Source organism: Emys orbicularis, chromosome 18 (assembly GCF_028017835.1).
Source record: "Emys orbicularis isolate rEmyOrb1 chromosome 18, rEmyOrb1.hap1, whole genome shotgun sequence".
NCBI classification, from domain to species: Eukaryota; Metazoa; Chordata; order Testudines; family Emydidae; genus Emys; species Emys orbicularis.
Window position 1 is genome coordinate 13,167,988 of NC_088700.1, and position 22,336 is coordinate 13,190,323.

At 42.6% G+C, this 22,336-nt stretch overlaps 2 protein-coding genes across 2 annotated transcripts in view; one reads left to right on the forward strand and one right to left on the reverse strand.

The window, feature by feature from the left end:
• NUP188 (nucleoporin 188) overlaps positions 1-11,801 on the reverse strand; it is a 48,278-nt gene extending 36,477 nt beyond the window's left edge. Inside the window, exons 1-10 of the mRNA XM_065418677.1 lie at positions 11,767-11,801; positions 7,760-7,814; positions 7,050-7,123; positions 4,750-4,834; positions 3,717-3,797; positions 3,243-3,287; positions 2,417-2,509; positions 2,176-2,295; positions 1,278-1,489; positions 636-750 (exon numbers count right to left, since the gene is read on the reverse strand). Of these exons, the coding sequence (XP_065274749.1) occupies positions 636-750; positions 1,278-1,489; positions 2,176-2,295; positions 2,417-2,509; positions 3,243-3,287; positions 3,717-3,797; positions 4,750-4,834; positions 7,050-7,123; positions 7,760-7,814; positions 11,767-11,792 (906 nt within the window). The 5' untranslated portion in view covers positions 11,793-11,801. The remainder of the gene's footprint in view (positions 1-635; positions 751-1,277; positions 1,490-2,175; positions 2,296-2,416; positions 2,510-3,242; positions 3,288-3,716; positions 3,798-4,749; positions 4,835-7,049; positions 7,124-7,759; positions 7,815-11,766) is intronic.
• Positions 11,802-11,880: 79 nt separating this feature from the next.
• DOLK (dolichol kinase) lies at positions 11,881-21,591 on the forward strand. Its single transcript, XM_065418865.1, has 2 exons — positions 11,881-11,935; positions 19,725-21,591. The coding sequence occupies exon 2, from the start codon at positions 19,822-19,824 to the stop codon at positions 21,409-21,411; it is 1,590 nt and encodes a 529-aa protein (XP_065274937.1). The 5' UTR covers positions 11,881-11,935; positions 19,725-19,821; the 3' UTR covers positions 21,412-21,591.
• Positions 21,592-22,336: the final 745 nt, after the last annotated feature.

Here is a 22,336-nt window from a genome sequence, read left to right on the forward strand (position 1 = left end):
CTTTCAGGAAGAAACTGCTTAGCATGTTTTTTCTGTCATGCTGATTCATACCCTTTGGGGAAGGAGGTGAGAGGGTCACAAAAATAAAGGACACACAATTCTAATTAAAATAATGGATAGCCCCTTGTTTAAATTGAAGTTTGTTGTTTTGATACAAGTGTCACAGTGAAATTATAACAAATGTGAAATTCCAGGTCAGGTATGCAAAGATCAGTCAGAGCACAAGCAACACCAGTGTTTCCTCCATAACTTAATGACCTCACTGTGCTTTTCTAGCTCCCACGTATTTTCTTCCCTGAAAACCTTTGAAATATACGACACCACAGATGTTTAATTTCTCCCCATTTTGATGTCCATGTTAAGACCATTTCTTAGCTCCTCCCTACCCTTCCCTAAAACCTTCAGGGAAACCCTGAAGATAAACCACTTTCTTATGAGATAAATAGAAATTAATAATTCATTTCCTTCTTACTTGCCCCATATTGTAATGTAGATGTTAGTTCAGTCGATCTGCAAGACCAGAATCTCACAGACAAGTTCTGCCCACAGAGCTCCAGCAGCTCTACCTTGGGCAACCACAACCATCTCTAATTACAGAGGAACTACAAATGTCAAGAGACTTATTGAAGGTTTACCTGGTGCATACGCCCATTACTGGCAAATTTATGTTCCTCCGTCCTATCATCCAACACACGCTCATGCAGGGAGTCAATTTCCATGCCCTCCACCAGGATAAGAGCACTGAAGTAGCTGGAGCAGGGGTCAGGGGAAGGAAGCAAGAAAAAGAAACTCAATTTAAAGATTCAGTAGGAAAGAGGGAAGTAAAGACTGGATAATGGAACAGTCCATCAGCTTTACATTTATCTACTACTCCCTTGATGAAGGAAAAAAATATGTGAAATTAAGAGCAATAATCCAAAGAACATAAATTCTTGGATCTTGATGTGCCAACAGATGACAAGTTAGGTCTTCAAAATTATCTACTGCTGGCTGAACAGTCACAAAATAGGAAAGCCATTTATTCTGATTTGAAGATGGCCTCTCTTCCTCAGCCTATTTCTACCACGGTACATTCCACATGGCAGGTTTTTCACTGGCTGTGTCTCAGTCAAATCTGAAGAAATCTTTTATAAACTAAACCAAAGGTCATAAGGATAAACATTGTTTACACAAATAGTGATTTTGGAGGGCACCATCATGAAATACACCTATATTCTGTATTGAACAAGAGATTTGTTCAATTGCACACTAATCCCATACATACACACAAGACTTACCCAATACGATCCACCAGGTGATCCATGCTTTCATCCACCAAATGCCTGTTGGTCTGTCTAGAGCCAAATCCCTGTTCTTTGAAAAGCCTGGCAAAGGTCAGCAGCTCATCAGGTGCCATCTCAAAGTATGCATAGTAAAGGAAGATGACTTCTAGAAGCATGGATTGCTCGCGGAGGCACTGCACAAACCAGCGGGACACCTGGCGCTCTGTCTGTACAAGGAGGAGACTCCTACCGTTATACGTTTAAACTAGCATGTCAGTTGAAGCAACCTGAAATGGAGAGTGGCTGGGGCAAATCGGTCTGCTCCAATGGTGAGGGAACCTGCTCTTACGTCACACCGGAAACGCTGTTTAAAAGTCATCCCCTCAATGGCAGTGGGTGCATCCCACAACATATAGCATTAAGGGATTAAGGTAAAAATCAATGATATTGGGATTATGTGATCCTTATGCAGCCCACACAGCTGAAGACAGGAAAAACACCTACCCTATCCCAGGAGACACTACCCAAGTTGCCAGGATGCCAGATGATTCAGATTCACAATTCTGCAGGTTTTATTTAAAAATTAAACAAAACACTACTAAGAGTAAACAGAGTTGGCTGCTTAAAACAGATTATGCACCACTCCAAAACCCTGCTGGTCTAGTGACAGCTCAATGGGCTTTTTACAAAGGGGATCAGACGTCAGATCTCAAGATCAGAGCCTAGCTGCTGAAACAAGATGTGTTCAGAGTATTACCAAAGGGAAACAACTCCCTTAAATTCCTTAGAAGGCTGGAAATGTCCTTGTTAATTGCATTTAAGCATATTCACTTTGTACTAATTAGTCAACAATGTAGTGAAGAAAGAACGTACAACTCTGATAAAGGATAATTTTTGATAATTTTCAAAATACCATGAGATTTCCATGCGTTTCCCATGTAGGAGCTTCTGCTTTGTATAGATCTTCAAACTGTTTCCGGTAATTAGGAACCAGTTCCTTGTCCAGCTTCTCAACACACTGTGAGTATTGTGCCTTTCAAAAAATAACCCAAACATTACACATACACATGTATAAGCTTTTTAGATGCATAGACAGACAAACGGTGTGTCATTTAACAGTGAAATCAGATTCAGGAAAAGGTTCAAGTATTCACCATGTAGGGGTGCCTCTCATCCTGAAAATAAGTGAGTAGGTTGAGGACACAGCGCAGAATGCACATTCTTTCTTCATAGTAATAGTCAGCAAGCTGTGAAAACACAACGTCATCAGCATCACTTGCTGCTGTGTCTAACTCTCTCTTCCCTCTCCTGATCTGATCACTGATGCCTCCCACCAAGTGATTATGCTCATAAACTTACATTGCCCATGCACTACCTACAATGGACGCTTCAACGTAATGGCATGACTCAGTTAGATAGTTTAAGTCATCTGACAAAAGCATCCAGTTCACTCTTATGCATGTGCGCGCACACCCCCTTCATATATTAGAACAGGTTCTGTCATTCCATTGCTAACTCAGAAAGAAAGGAACAGGGCAGAGCAAACAAGGAGAGATGAGATTTCAATCTCTTTCTCCTCTTGGATCCATAACTACATAGGTGTGATCTTCAGTCCCCTTTCCAAAGACATCTCTTAGGATGACAACTGAGCACATAAATACAAAGCTGTGGCTATCCTAGGAGTGCTTATTCCTGCATGGCCCAATTTCAATCAGCACAGCCAAAAGGTCCCTGTACAGAGTAACTGCTCATGCTGTTCTAGTCTATGGCCAGCCACTCTTCTGTAAAGCATTTTGAGATCTGCTGATGAAAATCGCTACATAAAGAGCAAGGTATTACTACTACTTCACAAATGAATTGGAAAAATCCCCCCAGATTTGCTCTTCAACCATTCCCAGCTTTTCCTGACCAATAGCAAACAAAATTAGTTCATTGCCAACACCTCTTTTTAAAATGAAAATAAGAATGAAAACTACTGACCTTCAACATCAGAGCCTGACTCTGCCTTTCATCCTGCAGGACAGTCTGCAATCAAAACACAACAGAATAAGGAAGTGGCCTTAATGCACCTACACTAGTCGCATATAAGACATCATTTCTTGTGAGAGGCCAGATTTCAGCGTTACAGAGCACAGATTCCCACTTGCAAGCATGAGTTTACCTCTGACTCCTTTCATCCCTACCCCTCTCTCTCAGACACCTGTCAGTACATTCCTATGGCTAAGAGTTCAGATAAATCTCAGACTCACACCAGGCAGGATATACTAGAAGATTGGACCTGGACCCCAGATACCTCATTTTCTGTAATGTACTTGAATATCAGAAATTCAGGGGGGGAAAGTTCCAAAATAATTTCCAAATCTGGATTTCAGCATCATGCACAACCATGTCAATGAACCACTGGGGTTAAGGAGGAAAAGAGACAGTAGCATGATGCAGGCACATACTACAGACCTTAAGCGAGTCCCGGGTCCCTCTGTAATCCTCTTGAAGATAACACTGCAATAACTGCACACTTTGCTCTTCATCCAGCCCCTGAAAAAAGAGAGAGACGCACAGACACAGAGAGGAATAAGACAAGGCAGCTAAGTTTATCAAAAGGTGCAAAGTCACTCCAAATATTCAGGCATCTCTTCCCTTTGGAATAAATTCTTCCAAAAAGTGTCAATAAATTGGTTTCCTCTGAGGCTCTTAACAGTTATGGTCAGTAGAGTTTGTTTGTTTGTTAAAGGAAAGCAGAACATGCACATTTTAAAATAATGTAGATGTGGCTAGTTCAGCTCCAGCAGGAGTATAATGGATCAATTAAATAAGGGTCCTATCATAAACTGATCACCTTGTTCTATTTCTGATTGGAAGGAATCCAATTCTGCGGGTAACTAGTCAAGATTTTCCAACATGACAAGGGATTTTGAGTGTCCAGTTTGAGATGCCTTAAAAAAAAGCACGATTTTCAGAGGGCAAGCGCTAAGCACTTCCTGAAAAAAACAGCCTTTTAGGTAGTCTCAATTTAGGCACCAAAAATTAAGGAACCCAAAAGTCACTAGTCACTTTGGAAAATTTTAGCTTACTGCCTCAGTTCTTGCTTATAACTTAGTTTAGAATAATCAGGATTGAAAATAGTCAAATTCACTTCTACTGAACATTAAAACAGCTTATTAAACTTAACTGAGCTTCAGAATTTGATCCTCTTATTGTTTTAGTTAAATACCTGTGAGAAATGACTTGACCTGACAAACTCTCACTGCAGAAAAAAGTATGTGTCCAGTAGGGAACTGGAGAAGAAAAACTGTAGGCAAAAGTCTCAGCATAGAGAAAGTAACTCTTTATCCAGGTAGCAGGAGATAAATTAGAAAAGATTACACTTCAGTTATCTTCTTCAGAGATAAGATTCTGTTCTTGATGTAGTGTAAGCACAAACCCAGGTCTCTGGCTGTGCATTCCAAGTGTGAGGGCAAGAATTAAACTGCCTAGGACCTCTGCTCACCAAAAACTTGCTGATCCTCAGGCCCAGTTCCTTCAGTGGAGCAGCCACATCTTTATTAGCTTTTACTTTTTCAGCTGAACTTGCACTAAAGAAAGAAGAAAACCCTTTTAGTCATGAAAATGCACTAAAGACACAAAGAGGCAAAACAAAAAGGCTCAATTCCAAAATCCCTGGCTTTTGTCGGTTTAAAAATCAGACTTTTCAGTGATTGTTCTGGCTTTTCTATATTTAATATACATACTGTAACCTCAATGCAGGACTTGTTTGGCACAGTTCACTTCATGTGCAATGCAATGTACAGTTAGACCTTAGACCATCCCATGCTTTGCTGCACATTGGGCTACCCGCATTTGCCATCCTTGTCTGTCAACTGCCCTTCTCTCCAAATCTTCCCATTTCATGTTGAGGTGTTTGATGTCGTTCAGAACTGTTCATTTCCATGTTATTCACTGTCTTCCTCTCTTTCTTCTTGCATTTTCTGGCTTCCATTCAAGGGCAGTATTTGGTAAGCGTTCTTTTTCCATTCTCAGCACATGTCCCAGCCACTGATGTCTTCTTCTGTAGATTATTTGTGAGAGGATGCCTTTTCCAGTAATTTTTTTCACTTCTTCATTCATCTTCCTATCTCTATATGTTATTCCCAATATTCTTCTCAGACATTTGTGATGAAAAGCATCCAGCTTTTGCATATCTTTCTTGGTAAGTTGCCATGTCTCACTGCTATATGTTGTGATGGTGATAACAATTGCTTTGTACACATTCAGTTTTGTCTTGAGGGAGATGTTTATGAGTTGCCAGATGTTTTTGAGTCTTCCAAATGCAGGGTTTGCCTTCCCGATTCTTCTTCTTCTTTCCTCGGAAAAAGTACCATCTTGGCTGATGGTACTTCCAAGATACATAAAATTGTTCACCTTCTCCAGTTTCTCTTCTTCAGTTTTGATTTCTATCCCGGTAGTCCCCATAAACATGACTTTACATTTCTTTACATTGTATCTCAAACTATCTTCTCCATTACTAAAAAAAGCATTGCAGAAGCTGAAAAACAACAAGGCACCTGAGTTGGACAGCATTCATCCTGAAATGCTTAAATATGGAGGCGAAGACATGGAATCAGTCATCTGTTTGCTGTGCAACAAAATATGGACAGAGGAGAAAGTGCTGGAAGAATGGACCCTCAGTATCCTAATCAAGTTACCAAAGAAAGGTGATCTAAACAATTGTTCAAATTGGAGGGGAGTAACACTTCTAGCTGTCATAGGAAAAGTATTAGCAGCAGTCCTCCTGAACATAATGAAAGGAAAGATGGATACCATCCTACGTGAACAACAATCTGGATTTAGACAAGAGAGCTCATGCACAGACACTATTTTCACCCTGAGATGGATTATTGAGAACACAATTGAATTCCAAGGCAGTCTTGCCATCAATTTTGTGGACTTTCAAAAGGCATTCGATAGTGTGAACAGAGAAACAATGTGGAAAATTGTGGAACAATATGGAATTCCAACAAAATTAATAAACATTATGAACACATTCTATGCCAACTCAAAATGCTGAATTAAAATGGAAAATGGATTGAGTAAGCCATTCAGCATCAAGACAGGTGTAAGGCAGGGGTGCATCCTGTCTTCATTTTTGTTTATGCTAGCCATTGACTATGGATTAAAACAATGAAACAGTGATAACATATGGCCTAAAATGGAACAATACAAGGCTATCTGATCTAGACTTTGCTGACGACATCGCTCTTATCAATGAAGATGCCAACGGGCTACAAAAAATGCACAAACCAAGGTACGGTTACAGCTATAATAAACATAGATAGATAATCATTCTCACTCTTTCAATGTGAGAATCTGGATCTCATTTTGAGAAGACTAAGTGTCAAGAGGAGTCGTTCCTCTGCATTGAAGCTTCATCTTTAGGTAACCTATAGAGGCACTCTAGATTCTGGTACATGATTACTGTAACTCTCAGCAAGAGGCTGGGATGAACAGGTATCTAACATAGGCTGGGAGAAGACAAGAACTTGTGTTATTTCTACACATGGTATTTTCATGCCAAAATAATATTAACTGCACTGAGGCACCCCTTATAAACCTCTCCGCTCCATGTGAATAGTGAACCCCCTGCAACCTGGAGGTAATTGGCATATGAAGGGGGTAGAATCTATTTTTGCTGCATCACTGGGAAATATTCAGCACGTTCTTCTACTATCCAGTGCCTGTTTATCTAACGCACCTATCACAGTAGTATCTGGGCGCCTATTATCAGATGCTAGCATCAACGAATTACTGTACCTGGGAGGTTTGTAGTATGAAAGCCCCTCTAGTAGCCTCTGCCAATGCTTGTTCAACTCTGCTGCAATCTGAGCCTAGAAGAGAATAAAATAATACTGAATGGACAAATCTCCTTATTCTGCCCAATATCAGATTTGTTCAATTTAAACTAAGCAATGAAATTCCAACACCACACACAGAATAGGACAGCAACAACACAAGACCAACATGAAGAACATCTGTGATTCAGACTCTGATTCAAGGTGTAGAATGTCTGAGAAAGAACAGCTTGCTGGCTTTGCCTAACTATGGGAAGGAGAGGGGAAGGAGGAGACAGCAGGCTAGGCTCAGAAATGGATTTGGATTTCCAACCTCTGGGAACATTCTTGAAATCATGGACTCCATCCTAGGGAGTAAGGAAGCAGGCTGCTCCACTCATGAATACCCCAAGCCAGCCAGTCTGGAAAGCAGCACTTGTGTCCGCTCCAGAAAGGGAAGCACCTTTGCACATATACCATTCCAGTGCTGCTGCAGCTAACGAGAGAGAATAAACAAGGAGTGGAAGTAGAGGAACAAAAAACTCACAGTAAGAATATTTTGGGGGTGAAAAGGGGTAGAGCAGCAAAACATGATTCACTAGCATTCAGCCACTTACGCATAGCACAGCAGGGTTATCAGGCCACATGTCTATTTAGTAACGAGAAAAGCTGCCTAGCAAGACCTCTACTTACAGATTCCCTCAAAGCCGATCTGCCCAGCAGAATGGTCCACAGTTCTCTGCTGCTCCTATAAATAAAGAAAAAAAAACCAAAGTTCTCTCTCTAATTTAAACATGGCTCAAGGCTGATGTTCAGCCTACAAGCTTTTAAACTTGGTTTTCACTTAGAGCAGATAAAGTGGTAAGACATATTGAGCAAACCTAAACCAAAGGGAAAGCACATTTATATTAGCTACTGTAATTGGTTCAATCCAGTTTTGCTACCTGGATGCCTACAGTTAGTTATAAGGAAACCAAACTAAGCATGTAGAGATCTTTCATTCAGTTTTGTTCACAGCTTCCTCCTTGGGTGGAACAATATCAAAGTAAGGTGAGAAATTCCACCAGTTTCCCAAAGGGCACAAACTTTGCCAGAACTACTCAGCATAGCTTAGCTAAACTAAGCCTCTTGTTTGTATCTGTTTCCCAAACACTCACTAAGAACACAGAAGAAAAGGCAATCAGTCTGTGTTAGGAAGTATTTCAGATCAAATCCTTATCCTACCAGATCTCAGAAAGGAAGGTGCAATTCTGCAAAATGTAATGAACAAAATCTAGCTATTTAAAATAGCTGTGCAAACAGCAACTTCCAAAATACCGCTTTCTGGAGTTTAAGAAATTGATGTTCTGGTGGCAATGTAATCCAAGTCAGGAGTAAAACTAAACCATAAAGCCTGCCATGCAAGGTCTGTCTAGAGATGAACAGACAGGTTATGTGAAATATGCTCATCTGACAGTTTCTCAGATTACCATCTAGAGAACCTAATCAGCAAATGAGCTCCCGGGATAGCTAGAATAACAGAGAATGAAAGTGGCAGCTCTGAAGTCGTCTACACCTCCAGAGAAAGTACCAAAAGCCACCAGAGGCATTATTTTGTAAGACTTAAAGAATGAAATATCTGCAGCCTGATTTGCTGCCATTCAAAATAGACCTGGGAAGTTAGAATCCTATTTTGAGTAAATTAAGGGAATGTCTACATGAACATTTACTGCATGGCAAGCTGGGGTGTTAATCTACAGCTCTCCAACATGCTGTGCACTAACTGTCCGTGTGGACCTTTCTGCTGAGTACTAAAAGTTCTCTACTGCATACTGACATACTGCTGTCAAACCACGATACGTCAATGGGCACAAGGGAACTTTTTGTGCGCAGCAGCACGATCCACACAGACAGTTCAAGTGTGGCACACTGGAGCACTACAGATTTATATGCCAGCTTGCTGTGCACTAAGTGTTCATGCAGACATGCCCTAAATCTGGAATTGCACTAGACTCCATTGCTAAAGAACATCTCCTGATATGATTAAGCAACGAAATATGGGTGCAATCCCTCTGTCCCATGCAGAGAACTGAATGACCATAGAGTTCTCCCAAGAAAGGAATCTTTGTAATGCAGAACATCAATATGCCTGAGCCAACTCTGTCTCATTTCCACTCCTGCCAAACCTTCTCTGTGATTAAAACAGGCCTCTGATTCGGGCCAATTTACTTATTTAGACTCTATGCTATTTGACACATCAACTTTCTCTTACTATATATTTATATAGTGCCCAGCAAAACGGTGGTTCTCTTCCAACTGGGGCCTTGGCACTACTGTAATGCAAATAATACACCTCTACCCCAATATAACGCTGTCCTCGGGAGCCAAAAAATCTTACCATGTTATAGGTGAAACCACGTTATATCGAACTTGCTTTGATCCGCCGGAGTGTGCAGCCCCGCCCACCTGGAGCACTGCTTTACCATGTTATATCCGAATTCTGTTATATCGGGTCGCGTTATATCGGGGTAGAGGTGTACATAACAAAAATCTTACTTGGCGTCAGGCTTTCTTTCCATTGAGTTTGAAGGTGTTACAGTTCTCATTTCCAGCAAGACTCAAAAGCATTTCCAAAAACAATAAGGACACCTTCTGTGCAAAGTGACCCATGAGGCAGCTTATTCAGAGCGAAAAATCCTATGTATATTTCATAGACTCATGGAAATGTAGTGTTCAATTAAAAGGGCAAATCAGCTCCCAGAATATCACACTCATGATAAAACTACCCCTGTGATGTAAAAATCTGATCTCTAGCCTCAAGCCTTTGTAAACTTTTAGAGCTTTAACCTCCAGGAACAGACTATACTGCATCACATTCTGCAAAGCAAAGTGGATAACATGTAATTTTTTGCGTCTGTCATACACACAGGAATGTTGTGTATAGACATACAACAACTCAACCAATGTGTCCCCTTCTAGAGATGTGCAACTCTGATGTAAATCGAGATTTCAATTTGGCAGCAAAACCCCTTTAAACAGTAGCTCTATTTTTGTTAAATCACACTCGCCACTTAGACTTCTAAAAAAGACAGAGAACAAAAGGAACACAAAGAAAATGTTAATTCACCACTAGTTCCTGTGCCACCCTTCCCAAATAGTTCCTGTCACTTCTAAAGAACATATTACCTTTTCAAACATTTAAATTAGGAGGGACAGAGGCAGATCTACACTTCATCAGCATCATTCATTATTAAAGTGTTTGCTCTCCTATCCATCTCACATCATAGCTGGATTGCAGTTCATTTGGGATTTTAATGTTAGGTGTTTACAAAAACTTGGTGATTGGGACCATCAGGCTCCCCCATACTCCATTCAGACAACTTAATCTTGAGCCTCCGGGCCAGGCTCTCTTATGCTACCACTTCCACCTTCCATTCAGCTATACATGCTCTAACTCACCAGACTAGGATCCAAGACTAAGATTTAGGGGAGCCCAAGCTCCAGAGAGTAAGTGTCCACAGCCAAATGGGAGGTCTTGCTGGTATGGTTGGGGTATTAAATGTCTAATAAATTGCTGCAGTGGCCCTAAGAGATCGGGAACCACTTGTTTTATTACAGAGAGGAGGAAGGTGGAGAGGATTGCATGAAAACTGATATTCAGCTTGGCCATGATCAGTTGTGGTAAAATGCTGAAATAGATCTGATGTTATTTAGTAAAAATAGATGGTTTCTTGGGGCTCTACAACAGCACCCCACCAATTCCCCTTCACACACTCACTAAGCAGGAAAAGGTCTCAAACAGGGATGCGTTCATTACATCCTAAGGGGGCAAATAAGAACCAAATGGAAGTAGAATATACCCTAATTACCCCTGGGGTCTACAGTCCTCCTCAGCCCCCATACACCACTATTTCCAAGAGCTCTTCAATGGAATAAGTTCTTAAAATGCATATAGATTTCATGACCACATGGTGAACCCTCTGTTTTGATGTTTGCAAACAGGCCCAGAGGACGGCATTAGGTCAGCTCATCTAGACAGGTGAGAAACAGAGCAGAGATTTCCACTATCAGAGCAGCCCTGCGTGTGGGCCTCATTAGAGCCCAGTGGAACGCAGTAACAGGACCAACCACGCAGCAGGCTGGGAGAAGGGACTCTGGTGCCAGGACAGATTCCATCCCAATGGGGCAGAGAGCAGAGACTGTGCCAATCGGGGGGCACCAAAGAGGCCATTCAGTCAGCGACCCCAGCTTCTTAGAAATGGCCAGCAAAGGAGCCGATCCGCTACCTGGGGCTTGTGTGCAGAGGCCCTGGGTGCGTTTGCAGCAGGGGGTGAGCTCTGCTCCAGGGCAGGATGCGCCTCAGGTGAGAGGCGGTCATTGGGAGGGGGACTCTCTCGGAAGAGATGGGAGCTCAGTGGAAGTGGCTGCTAAAGCGGGTAGCGACCTCTCCTAAGGAGGGCAGCTTGGGGGAGCAGTTGAAAGGGGTCAGGGTGGGGGGGGGTCACGGGGAGGAGCCTCTCGGATATGCCGGGGGTCACGGGGAGGAGCCTCTTTTGGGGGGAAAACACCAGAACGGTGCACTGGGGAGGGGGCAGGACCTGCTCCCTCCCCCCCACCCCGTTTGCCGTTTAATGACGAGCTCCCCGGCCCGGCCGCTATCCCCGGTGTGTGTGGGTGGCGGGGAGTGGGGAGTTCCCTCAGCGGCACCCGCGTTCCCATACCTCGCGCACAGCCCGCCGGCCGCCATCTTCGCTCCCCTCTCACGTGACCCGTTGCCCGCCGCACCGGCCTGGCGCCTGCATCACGTGACGGGGACCCGCTCTTCCCTCGCCCCCGAGGGTCCCCCATCATGTGACAGACACGGGCAGCAAGATGGCGCCGTCCAGTGAGGTGAGTTAGTGAGGGAGGAGGGGCGGTGCATAGCGAGAACCCCAACAAGGGTCCCCTATAGAGTTATATAGGAGCCAAGGGAAGTGTAGCGTGGAGGTGGCTATGGGGGCGCTGCTGTACACGAATGTGTAAGAGCCGAGATGGTTGCTGTAGAGTCCTATAGGTGCCAAGCCCAGGGTAACGTAGGGCTAGCGTGGAGTGATAGGGGCTAGGTGCGCTGCGGGGCTCCGTGGTAAGGGTAAGAGGAGTGCGCTGTAGGGTAGCGTGTCTGATACAGGGGCAGGTTGGGGGTGTTGTTTTATATAAGGGCCCATATAGGGTGACCAGATGTCCTGATTTTATAGGGACGGTCCTGATTTTTGGGTCTTTTTCTTATATAGGCTCCTATTACCCCCCTCCCCCGTCCTGATTTTTCACATTTGCTGTCTGGTCACCCTAGGGGTGAAGCTGAACACGAGAAGTATAGCGGGAAGGTGAGCCTGTTACGTGCAAGCTCCTGAAGGGGAGGGGGTCACTTTGTCTCTCCTGCACCAAGTCTTCTCCCTGACCCGTAGTTTGCTACTCACTTGGATTTTAATTCGGGTGAGCATCTCGAGTTCAACCCCAAACTCCCTTGTAGGCTTGAACTCGACCTGCTTACCCGAGCGAAAATCCGAGCTGTTGTGCCTTCACTGCTATTTTAACCGGAGGTAGTTAGCCAACTTGAGTAAAGAACATCCCTCTTTTTGCGGGGAAGACATAGCCCTAGTGAAGCCCGTGAGAAAAGACATACTATGGACTTTCCAACAGATGGGAAAGCTGAGTCTTGGGAGCTCAGTAATACTTTGTTTTATACCAGGTGGCTGCACCTTCCAGGTGGAGTGGATTATTTTTTATGCTGTTAGTTGCTTCATTGAACACATAAAATACACTTCTGTCTTCCATAGTGTCTTCAGTATAGTGTCCCAAAATACCATAGTGGGAGTTGAATAACAAAGTAGAAAGTGGAGAGAGAAAGAAATTAAGTAGTATAGCTAAGAATGAAATAACGTTTTCTATTTTAGCTGAGATGTGAAGTGAGATGAATATCAGAGGTGGAGAGAGAAATTAAATCTGCTCTAGCTGTCAGGAACTGTAAAGGAGAAGTCATGCAACTAAATGAAAGAACAGGAGGCTTGTACTAACTGAAACAAATATAAAGAGGCAGGACCCATGAGGCAAATAGGGACAAGTCCATGGAGGGCTTTAAAACAAAAAGTGGATCCTGAAATGAGCAAAGAGCATGTGAAGATGTTTGAGTATGAGAATATATGGTCTGTTCCATATGTGAGCAAGTGGGACCCGCCCTGGCATTCTGGAGTTTGAAGAGCTCGTATTTGGAGAAATCATAGAGAAGGGAAAGGCAACAGTTGAGGCAAGAGGAGATATTGATAAAATAGCCCTCATTACACATCTACAGGTCAGTAGTTTTCAAATTACGCTGTAGCTGCATTAAAATAGCAGACATATGTAAATTCATACTTGGGATTTCAGCCTTCTCAAGGTGCTTCACCATCAGAACTGGTTACTTTCCCATTTGGGTGCGGTAGTTAGGTGTCGTTGCTGTAGGGGCTGGAGCTCTTAAATGTCCATGTTGGCCAATAACTGTTCCTCCGCCTCTGGCTTGCATATAGGGGTTTCCCTGCACTCTCCTACTGACAGGTCCTTGCCCCATTTTCTATATCTAGAAACAGACAGAAGTGGGCTGCTCAAAGCCAGTATTGGCCCTGTGTGAAGGAGAATTGTCCCAGATTACTTCTAACCTCAATCAACTCTATGAAATTAATTTTCCTCCCATTGTTTCAAAACTGAAAAATGACTTGTTGGATTGGGGAAAAAATACATTTAGTTTGGCTTGGTTGTATAGCAACAATAAAAATGTATTTGGTTGCCAAAAAATAAATTCATATTTCAGCCCCTGTCAATATAAATTCCAAAAACCTCTAGAGGAAATTCAGACAAGGATTATTAAATGTATAATACTAAGAACAAAACTCTGCATAAACCCACTCTGAAAGGGGGGATTGTCAGTCATCAACATCATCACTTCCATAACCGCAATGGTCGTTGGGGCACCATCACTGATGAGCAATCAACCAATTGTCTTCACCCATGACGATTGTGTGTCAGTGCTTGAGTCTCCGCGAAGTCCATTCCTGTCCACTCTTTTATGTTGTCAATCCATCTCTTCTTCTGTCTACCCCTTCTCTTCCCCTGTACTGTCCCATGGAGAATGATCTTGGATAGGCCAGATGATCTTGTTACATGGCCATACCACTTCAGTTTGTGCTTCTTCACGGTTGTCAGGAGGTCTTCATATGACCCAGCACGTTGGGTGATGACATCACAGACCTCTTCATTAGTGACATGGTTGAAGTAGGATATGCCCGGGATTTTACGGAAGCATCTCATCTCTATTACCTGTATTTTCCGTTCAAGTCCTGCCGTAAGGGTCCATGACTCGCACACATACAGAAAAATGGAGATGACCAGTGCGTGCAGCAGTTTCAGTTTGGATTCCAGGGAGATGTTCTTGTTCCCCAAATTGGCTTTAGCTTTGCCACTGTTGCTGTTGTTTGCAAAGTTCTTGCCAGAATTTCTGCCTTTGATCCTTCATCAGTGATGATTGCCCCCAAATACTTGAACTGTTTCACTGTCTCCAGCTCTCGTCCACTGACAGTGATATGTGAGCTGATCCCATCACATTTGTTTGTCATCAGCTTAGTTTTCTCTGCACTGATTTCCATGCCGTATGCTGCGGCAGTGTCATCCAATAGTTTCACAAGGTTGGCAAGTTCATCTTCGCTACCTGCCAGGCTGTCAATGTCCTCAGCAAACCAAAGTTTTGAGATTGTTCGCCCCCCCAATGCTGACTGTGCATACATGATCTTCTAGGGCATCAGTCATTATGCGCTCCAAGTAGATGTTGAACAGTGTGGGTGAAGAAGGCAGCCTTGCCAGACTCCAACAGTGGTGCGAAACCACTCTCCTATTGTGCCATTGATGAGAACTGTACTGCTGGCCTTGGCATACAGTTGTTTAATGGTAATAATAAGCTTATGACCAACACTGTACTTCTTTGTGGTTGCCCAAAGAGCTTCATGCCATAATTTGTCAAAAGCCTTCTTGAAGTCAACAAAGACACGGTGGATGTCCTGCTGGTGTTGTAAGTACTTCTCAAATAGAACATGAAGATTGAAAATCTGTTCTGTGGTACTTCTTCCAGCAGGAAAGCCAGCCTGTTCTTCAGCGATGATATTCTCCGCTTGTGGTTTCAATCTGTTCAATATGACTTTCAACATCACTTTGCTGGGATGGCTCATTAAGCTTAAGGTCCGGTAATTTTGACACAATTGCAGGTTGCCTTTCTTTGGCAGAGTGATGATTAGTGACTGTGTCCATGTGGAGGGCCACTCACTGGTCTGCCAGATCTTGTTGCAGATCTTGGTGAGTACATCTATTACTATTTTTCCTCTGAATTTCATCAGTTCAGCTGGGATGTTGTCAGGGCCGGCTTTAAGCCGATTTGGCCGATTCCCCAGAATGGGGCCCCGCGCCTAAGAGGGCTCCGCAACGTCCGGGGCTGCCAGCGGAGCGAGGAAAAAAAAAAAAAAGCCGCGTCCTGCTTCTCCCTCCTCCCTCCAGGGCTTGCGCCGCCATACTGCTGATCAGCACAAGCCTGGGAGGGAGGGGTGAGGAGGAGGAATGCGGCGTGCTTGGGGAAGACGCCAGGGCTGGGATTTGGGGAGGGATCCAATGGGGCAATGAGGGGGCGGGGCTGGGGGCGGGGCCAGGGCAGGGATTTGGGGAGGGATCCAATGGGGCAGGGAGGGGAGGGGCTGGGGGCGGGGCCAGGGCAGGGATTTGGGGAGGGATCCAACGGGCAGGGAGGGGGCGGAGTCGGGGCAGAGTTGGGGGGGGGGCGCGAGACAATTCGCGTCCCGGTGTGGGGCCCCGCACCTGCTAAAGCCGGCCCTGGATATTGTCAATACCTGTAGCCTTTCCGTTCTTGAGTGATTTCACAGCTGTTTCCACTTCTTCAGTATTGGAAAGTCATCCTCCTCTGTTGAATCTGGGCTATCTAGGACACTAGGATCTCCATTTGTCTGTTGGTTGTATGGATCAGAGCAGTAATTCGTCCACCTATTGATGATGTCCTTTTTTTCTGTAAGACTGTTCCCTTCTTTGTCTTGAATTGCGTTAGCTTTGGTCCATTTCCTTCGTCAGATCTTTTACAATCTGGAAGGCTCGTTTGCTATTTTTATTATTGCTATACTTTTCAATTTTAGAGCATTATTTTTCAATCCATATCTCATTGGCCACCTTAATTCCTTTCTTGATATTTCTGCCAATTGCTCTGTATTTATCAGCTCCCTCAGTACTGTTCTTGTCTCTTTATGTTCTCTTCTAATATCACACATTTGTAGTATTTCGTTTGTGACCCAAGGTTTTGTCTTCTTACGGTGTTTTCCAAGGATGCCCATTGCTGCTTCATTCATTACAGCATTGAGATTGTTGGTCATTGATTGTCAGTACCAAATGTAATAAAATATTATTGGATGGCTCAATTAAGATCACTTTCAGCCTGGTACCATGGTGACACCCATAAATACTAGATGAAAATCAGATGGAAAAACAGGATTGTAAATATAAATTTAGTGCATTGATTTTTTTTTTGTTACCTAAAAGATTTAAATTAACACAAGAGAAACAATCCAAGTGTCATAATTACACTTCACATATGGAATTTGATACAGAAAAGAAGACGCTCCTTTCCCCTCCCTGCTTAAACTCCTCAGAAACAATCTAGAGTTTCAACTCAGGTTATCTAATCCAGTGTATAATGTATGGGAGTGAAAAGGTCAACCCTTGGTCAGCTATTCCATAATAAAAATATGGAAATTAATACCATCAAAGAACTCAAGAGGAATATTAATAGATCAGTCTTGACTTATTTGCAGCCATTATAGCATATCCCATGCAGGAAGCCCATTTTAGGAAACTGTTAAAGAGGGAGAAACATGAATTACCACTTTAAAGGGCCTGATCTTCACATGGTATAACAAAATGTTACTGATGGATCTAGGAGATAAGCCTACCTTTATGGAAAAATGGGAGAAGGATCTAAAAACAGATATTCCTTTGGAACAGTAGAAATAGAAAAGCAAAAATCTCAACTACTTGATGTAACCACTAAGGGAAACTACTACAAAATATTTTTTCAATGGTACCTCACTCCATTTAAGCTCAAGAAAATATATATGTAAAAGTCAAATGCTGGAAAGAATGTGAAAGAGTAGGAACCTTTCTGCATAGATGGTGGGAATGCCCTAAAATAATGGTATTTTGGAGGAAAGTAGCATATAGAATTTTCAAAATAACTAAAGTTAGGCTACTCACAGAACCTATAGTGATTCTATTAGGTTACAGTCCAAAAGAGGCTATTGAGTCAGGAAAGGCACACATTTGCTACTAGCAGCCAAATGCACGATAGCTAGTTCCTGAAAAAGGACAGATCTCCTAACGCTAGTGACATGGAGAAATAAAGTATTGGAAAGCCTTTCACTGCCAAAAAATGACAGAAAGCCTTATATAAGTAGAGTTTATAATGTGTGGTTACCATGTTTGGAATCTGAACAGACTTAAACACAGAGAAAGATATTAGCCAAACACAAATAGGTCTTGTAAAGGTAACAATTGCGGGTTATAAATAAGATTTGTTAATGCTTGGATGAAAAATCCATGTATGTTGTTAATGACAAAATAACTTGTTTGTTTGTTAATAATGACACAGATCTATGCAGAAGAGACTGACTAGCTAAGGCTGTGAAATGGGTAGGGAAGGCTAGGAAGGGTTCACTTTCAGCAATTGGAAAAGAGGCTGAGGCAAAGTGTAGGGAGAGGATGAGTTGGATAGGAGCAAATGCCTCACCTCAGAATTGTAATGATGCGTAAACCACTCCTTAAGTATCTAAATGTAAATTTACTCAGACTGACTTGGGAGAATATGTATGAACTGTATCTCCAGAACATTTTCTAAAGTAAAATAGAACACTGTGGCCAGTTTTCAGGTTGAGTCTGAGCTGTGTTTTTAGGGTACATGCAAGCTGTCCCTCTGTAACACACGTAGCCCAGCAGTTCTTCTCTTAGAAACAAACAAACAATTTATTAAGCAGCTTAATACAAAGGTACAGTGGACACTGTGTAGTCCCTTTGTAGACAGAAATATGTTGTATTTGGTCCCTAGCTACCACTAGAACTGCCAAGATCAACCAAGTTCCAAAAAACAGTGGAATCTGTCCAGTTTAGACCCATGTGACCACTTCTTTTTCTTTATGACTTTGATGTTTTCTCTTGTACTCATATAATGTAAGCCTTATTGCTTATTTGAGAGAACAAACAGTGAGGTAAAGAAGGTGATGCAATAAGTAAAGTCAGTCATAAAACTAATAGCAGATGGAAGGAGAGACACTCTGAGGCAAAGGTGGACAGATGTACATTAAGATGAGTGGAAGTTTGCACAATAGGCTGGAGTATTTAATGTCCTGTTCCATCACAGAGGCTTTTTCCTCCGAAGTTTTGAGTTTTCTCCATTTGTTTAGAATCTTTTGCCAATACTTATAACTGAATAGAAAGGATCAGCTTGGACAGAAATTCCAAGTTATTTAGTACTACTAAATACTCTAATTAACCAGGGGAGAAAGGTCAGATGGGTTAAAATGCTGGAGAATTGCTATTTTAAGGGGACACTATAGATTTGTCACATTTATGTCTGAATAATTTTACTTACCAAAATTAGAAATAACCCCTAAAATTACTATAACTTGAAAGATTTTGGAGAAAGAAAATACTATCTCTCTTCGGTTTGTTTATATTATATATATGACAGTGCTTTGTGTAGCGTCAGTTTTCCCTTTTACACAGCAACACTGGAGAGAAAATATTTTTAAAAATAGAACAATGTGACTAAATCCACAGAAAATCAGAAGAAAGGAGTTAGAGGCAAGGGGAAGACCTGAAACGACCTTTAACTCTTTTTATTTTAATTGACCAATTTTCAAGTTGACGGTGTCAATTCCTTTTTTTAAAACACGAGTAGCCATTCTACATAATTTTGCTTCTGATTTGTTTTGTGTTTCAGTTAATTTGTACCTTGTGTGCTTTTTTTTGTTTTTGTTTGTTTTTTTAATTTAATTGGTATGTTTTAAAAGATCAGATGTTGCTTATGGTAGAAACAGTATTGTCGGTTCTATCAATAAAATGATTGCCTATGTAACATGCATATTTTCATCTCTTCTTTAATATTTATTTTATATAGCACCATGGCATGTGGGTGCATTAATTTCACTTCATTCTGTAACAAACTCATCACCAAGCTCTTCTGTCTTTATCTAACTTACAGAGATGTCCAAGTGCCCTTTCCAGTTCTTGTGAGTGCTGCTATTTAGTACTTGCATACACTCCTTGCAGAATATAAAGCATTCCCTCTATACTTTTAGGAGAGAGAGGAAAAATCTGGCACTGCAATAGAAGTATTTAGTATTTGCATGTGAATAAAAGTACTGTGAGATTTGGCTATGGCATTGCAAGCTGAGTTTTCTGATTCTTGAAAGCAGTAGAAAATGCTGGTTGACTTATTTCCATCCTGATTTTATTTTTCTCATGACAGGAATCAAAGCTTTCAACTGAGCTTCAGAAAATAAATAATGAGGAGGAGGCCTCAGGTATTCTAGTAGTCTCTTTAATTTTATTATTTTGTTTATTTTTATAGGCGTTGCAGTAGGATGAAAGTGAACTTTTACGAATGGACCAAGGACTGTATTGAAAATTTTGGAATCTGACAGTTGTAAAGATTCTGAAACCACAGGATGCCGCTGACTGGAACCATGTTAAACAAACCAGTGCTTTTGGAATCCCTGATTGTGTTCATCATTGTGTTGTGTGTGCACATGGTAGTTTGGGACCGGTATTCCTGGTGTGCTATTGCTCTTGCTGTTCAGGCTTTTTATGTCCAATTTAAATGGGACCGTCTACTCCGACTGGGTGGGGCCGTATTCCAATTTCGGACGACAGCTAACAGTGGCCTCCTACCAGCTAGTATGGTCATCCCACTCCTGGGGATTGTGATGAAGGAGAGATGCAAGGCTGCTGGCATTGTGTACTTTGAACGTTTGGGCATAGTTGTGGCCTCCACGGGCATGGTGCTAGCCCTCTTCCTATCTGTAATAGCAGTTGGCATCACAAGGCCTGTGCCAACTAACACCTGCATCCTTTCAGGCATTGCTGGCAGTATAATCCTCTATACCATGAAGTATTCTTTAACTGTTTCTGAAGTGATAGAAGTTCTGGAAGTGCTGCTTATTTTTGTCTACCTCAGTATGATCTTGCTCTATCTGTTGCCTCGATGTTTTACTCCTGGGGAAGCATTACTAGTCCTTGGGGGTATAAGTTTCATCCTCAAACAGCTCATTAAACGCTCACTGAACGTGATAGAGGGCAGAGCGGATCCTGTAGACTTCATCCTTCTAGTGGCAGTGGCTGGGGTGGTCCTTCTGGGGATTTTCTTCACTGCTCTCTTCTTCTTCATGGATTCAGGAACCTGGACATCCTCTATGTTTTTCCACATGATGACAGCAGTGCTGGGACTGGGGGTCCTCATGCCTTGGCTTTACCATCTGATCCGAAGGAATCCCTTGCTCTGGCTGCTCCGGTTTCTGGTTCAGACACAGACAAGAGTTTACCTCCTTGTGTACTGGACCCTGTTGGCTGCCTCTGCGTGCATGGTGGTTCTTTACCAGAATTCCAAGAGATCATCTGAATCTAAAAAGCACCAAGCTTCAACCATCACCAGAAAATACTTTCACTTCATCGTGGTGGCTACTTACATCCCTGGGCTAATTTATGACCACCAGCTTCTCTACATTGCTGCAGTGCTGTGTCTGGTAGTGTTTATCCTTTTAGAGTACATACGATACTTCAGGATCAAGCCATTTGGCCAAACACTCAGGCACTTGCTCACTCTCTTTTTGGATGAACGAGATAGTGGACCTCTGATCTTGACTCACATTTACCTACTTGTTGGGATGTCCCTGCCAGTGTGGTTGTTCCCCAGGCCTTGTGCTCCGAAAGGTACCCTATCTGGGGCAGGAGCATTGGTTCCCTACTCCGGGGTACTGGCAGTAGGGGTGGGAGACACAATAGCCTCAATTTTGGGCAGTACAATAGGGGAAATCAAATGGCCTGGGACAAAGAAGACATTTGAAGGGACAATGACTGCCATCTTTGCTCAGATCATTGCTGTGGCTCTTATTCTGATCTTTGATGGCAGGGTGAACCTGAACACCAGCTATGCCTGGATTTTGGGGTCCATCAGCTTAGTTTCCCTTTTGGAAGCCTACACTACCCAAATAGACAATCTGCTCTTACCTCTCTACCTCCAGATACTGCTCATGGCTTAGAGACATTGCCAGGAACAGACACTTCCTTTCTAGCTAGGGGTGGTGATGAGCCATGCATCCCTGTTGAGAGCTCAGTAGAGCCAGTTTGGTACGAAATGCTATATTTGGTATAGCGGGTAGAACAGCTAATGACAGAAAGGAAATAGTTCTTCAACTCTTAATTTACAATAAAAGTAAAGGCTTCTGTTTGTTTTTTGTTTGTTATTTAATAGCTAAAGCAGCACTAATTGTTGCATCCTCTCAGAGGAGTAACAGGAAACCATCCACGTGATACTGTGATTCGTAGAGCTGGTGATGCTGAATTAGATATACAGTCATAGTGATTTTGTTTCCAGGTCTCTTCTGGATGCACTGAAGCAGAAGGGGTGGGAAAGGTGAGTTCACTAGAAGGGAACAGATGGGGTCATTACATTTTCCTGGTTTTGCTACCTTAGAAGTTTGAAATAGACACGGTTCACCAGATGTATGTAGTGGTGTTGTAGCCATATTGGTCCCAGGATGTTAGTGAGACAAGGTGGGTGAGGTAATATCATTTATTGGACCAACTTCTGTTGGTGAGAGAGACAAACTTTTGAGCTACACAGAGCTCTTCTTCTGGTGACCTCAAGAAGAGTTCCATGTAGCTCCAAAGCTTGTCTCTCTCACCAACAGAAGTTGGTCCAATAAATGATATTACTTCACCCACCTTGTCTCTCTGTTCACCAGCGCAGGCTCCTACAAAGCTTGTGCACTGTATTGGCTTGCCACCGGGTTGAGTCCTGGTATCTTGTATTATTGCCCATGTGAATTCTGCCTCTTTCAATAAAAGCATGCTGTTGCAGTGAGGGTGTGCACCACCTGCAGCATAGGATCAAGTTGTATGAAGACTGCCACGTCATCTCTCATTTCCTGTTACAAAATTAGAAGACCTCTGCCAACTAGAGTG

What these genes read in the sequence shown, in the direction of transcription:
- DOLK (XM_065418865.1), top strand. Translation starts at nt 19,822, where the DNA reads ATGCCGCTGACTGGAACCATGTTAAACAAACCAGTGCTTTTGGAATCC.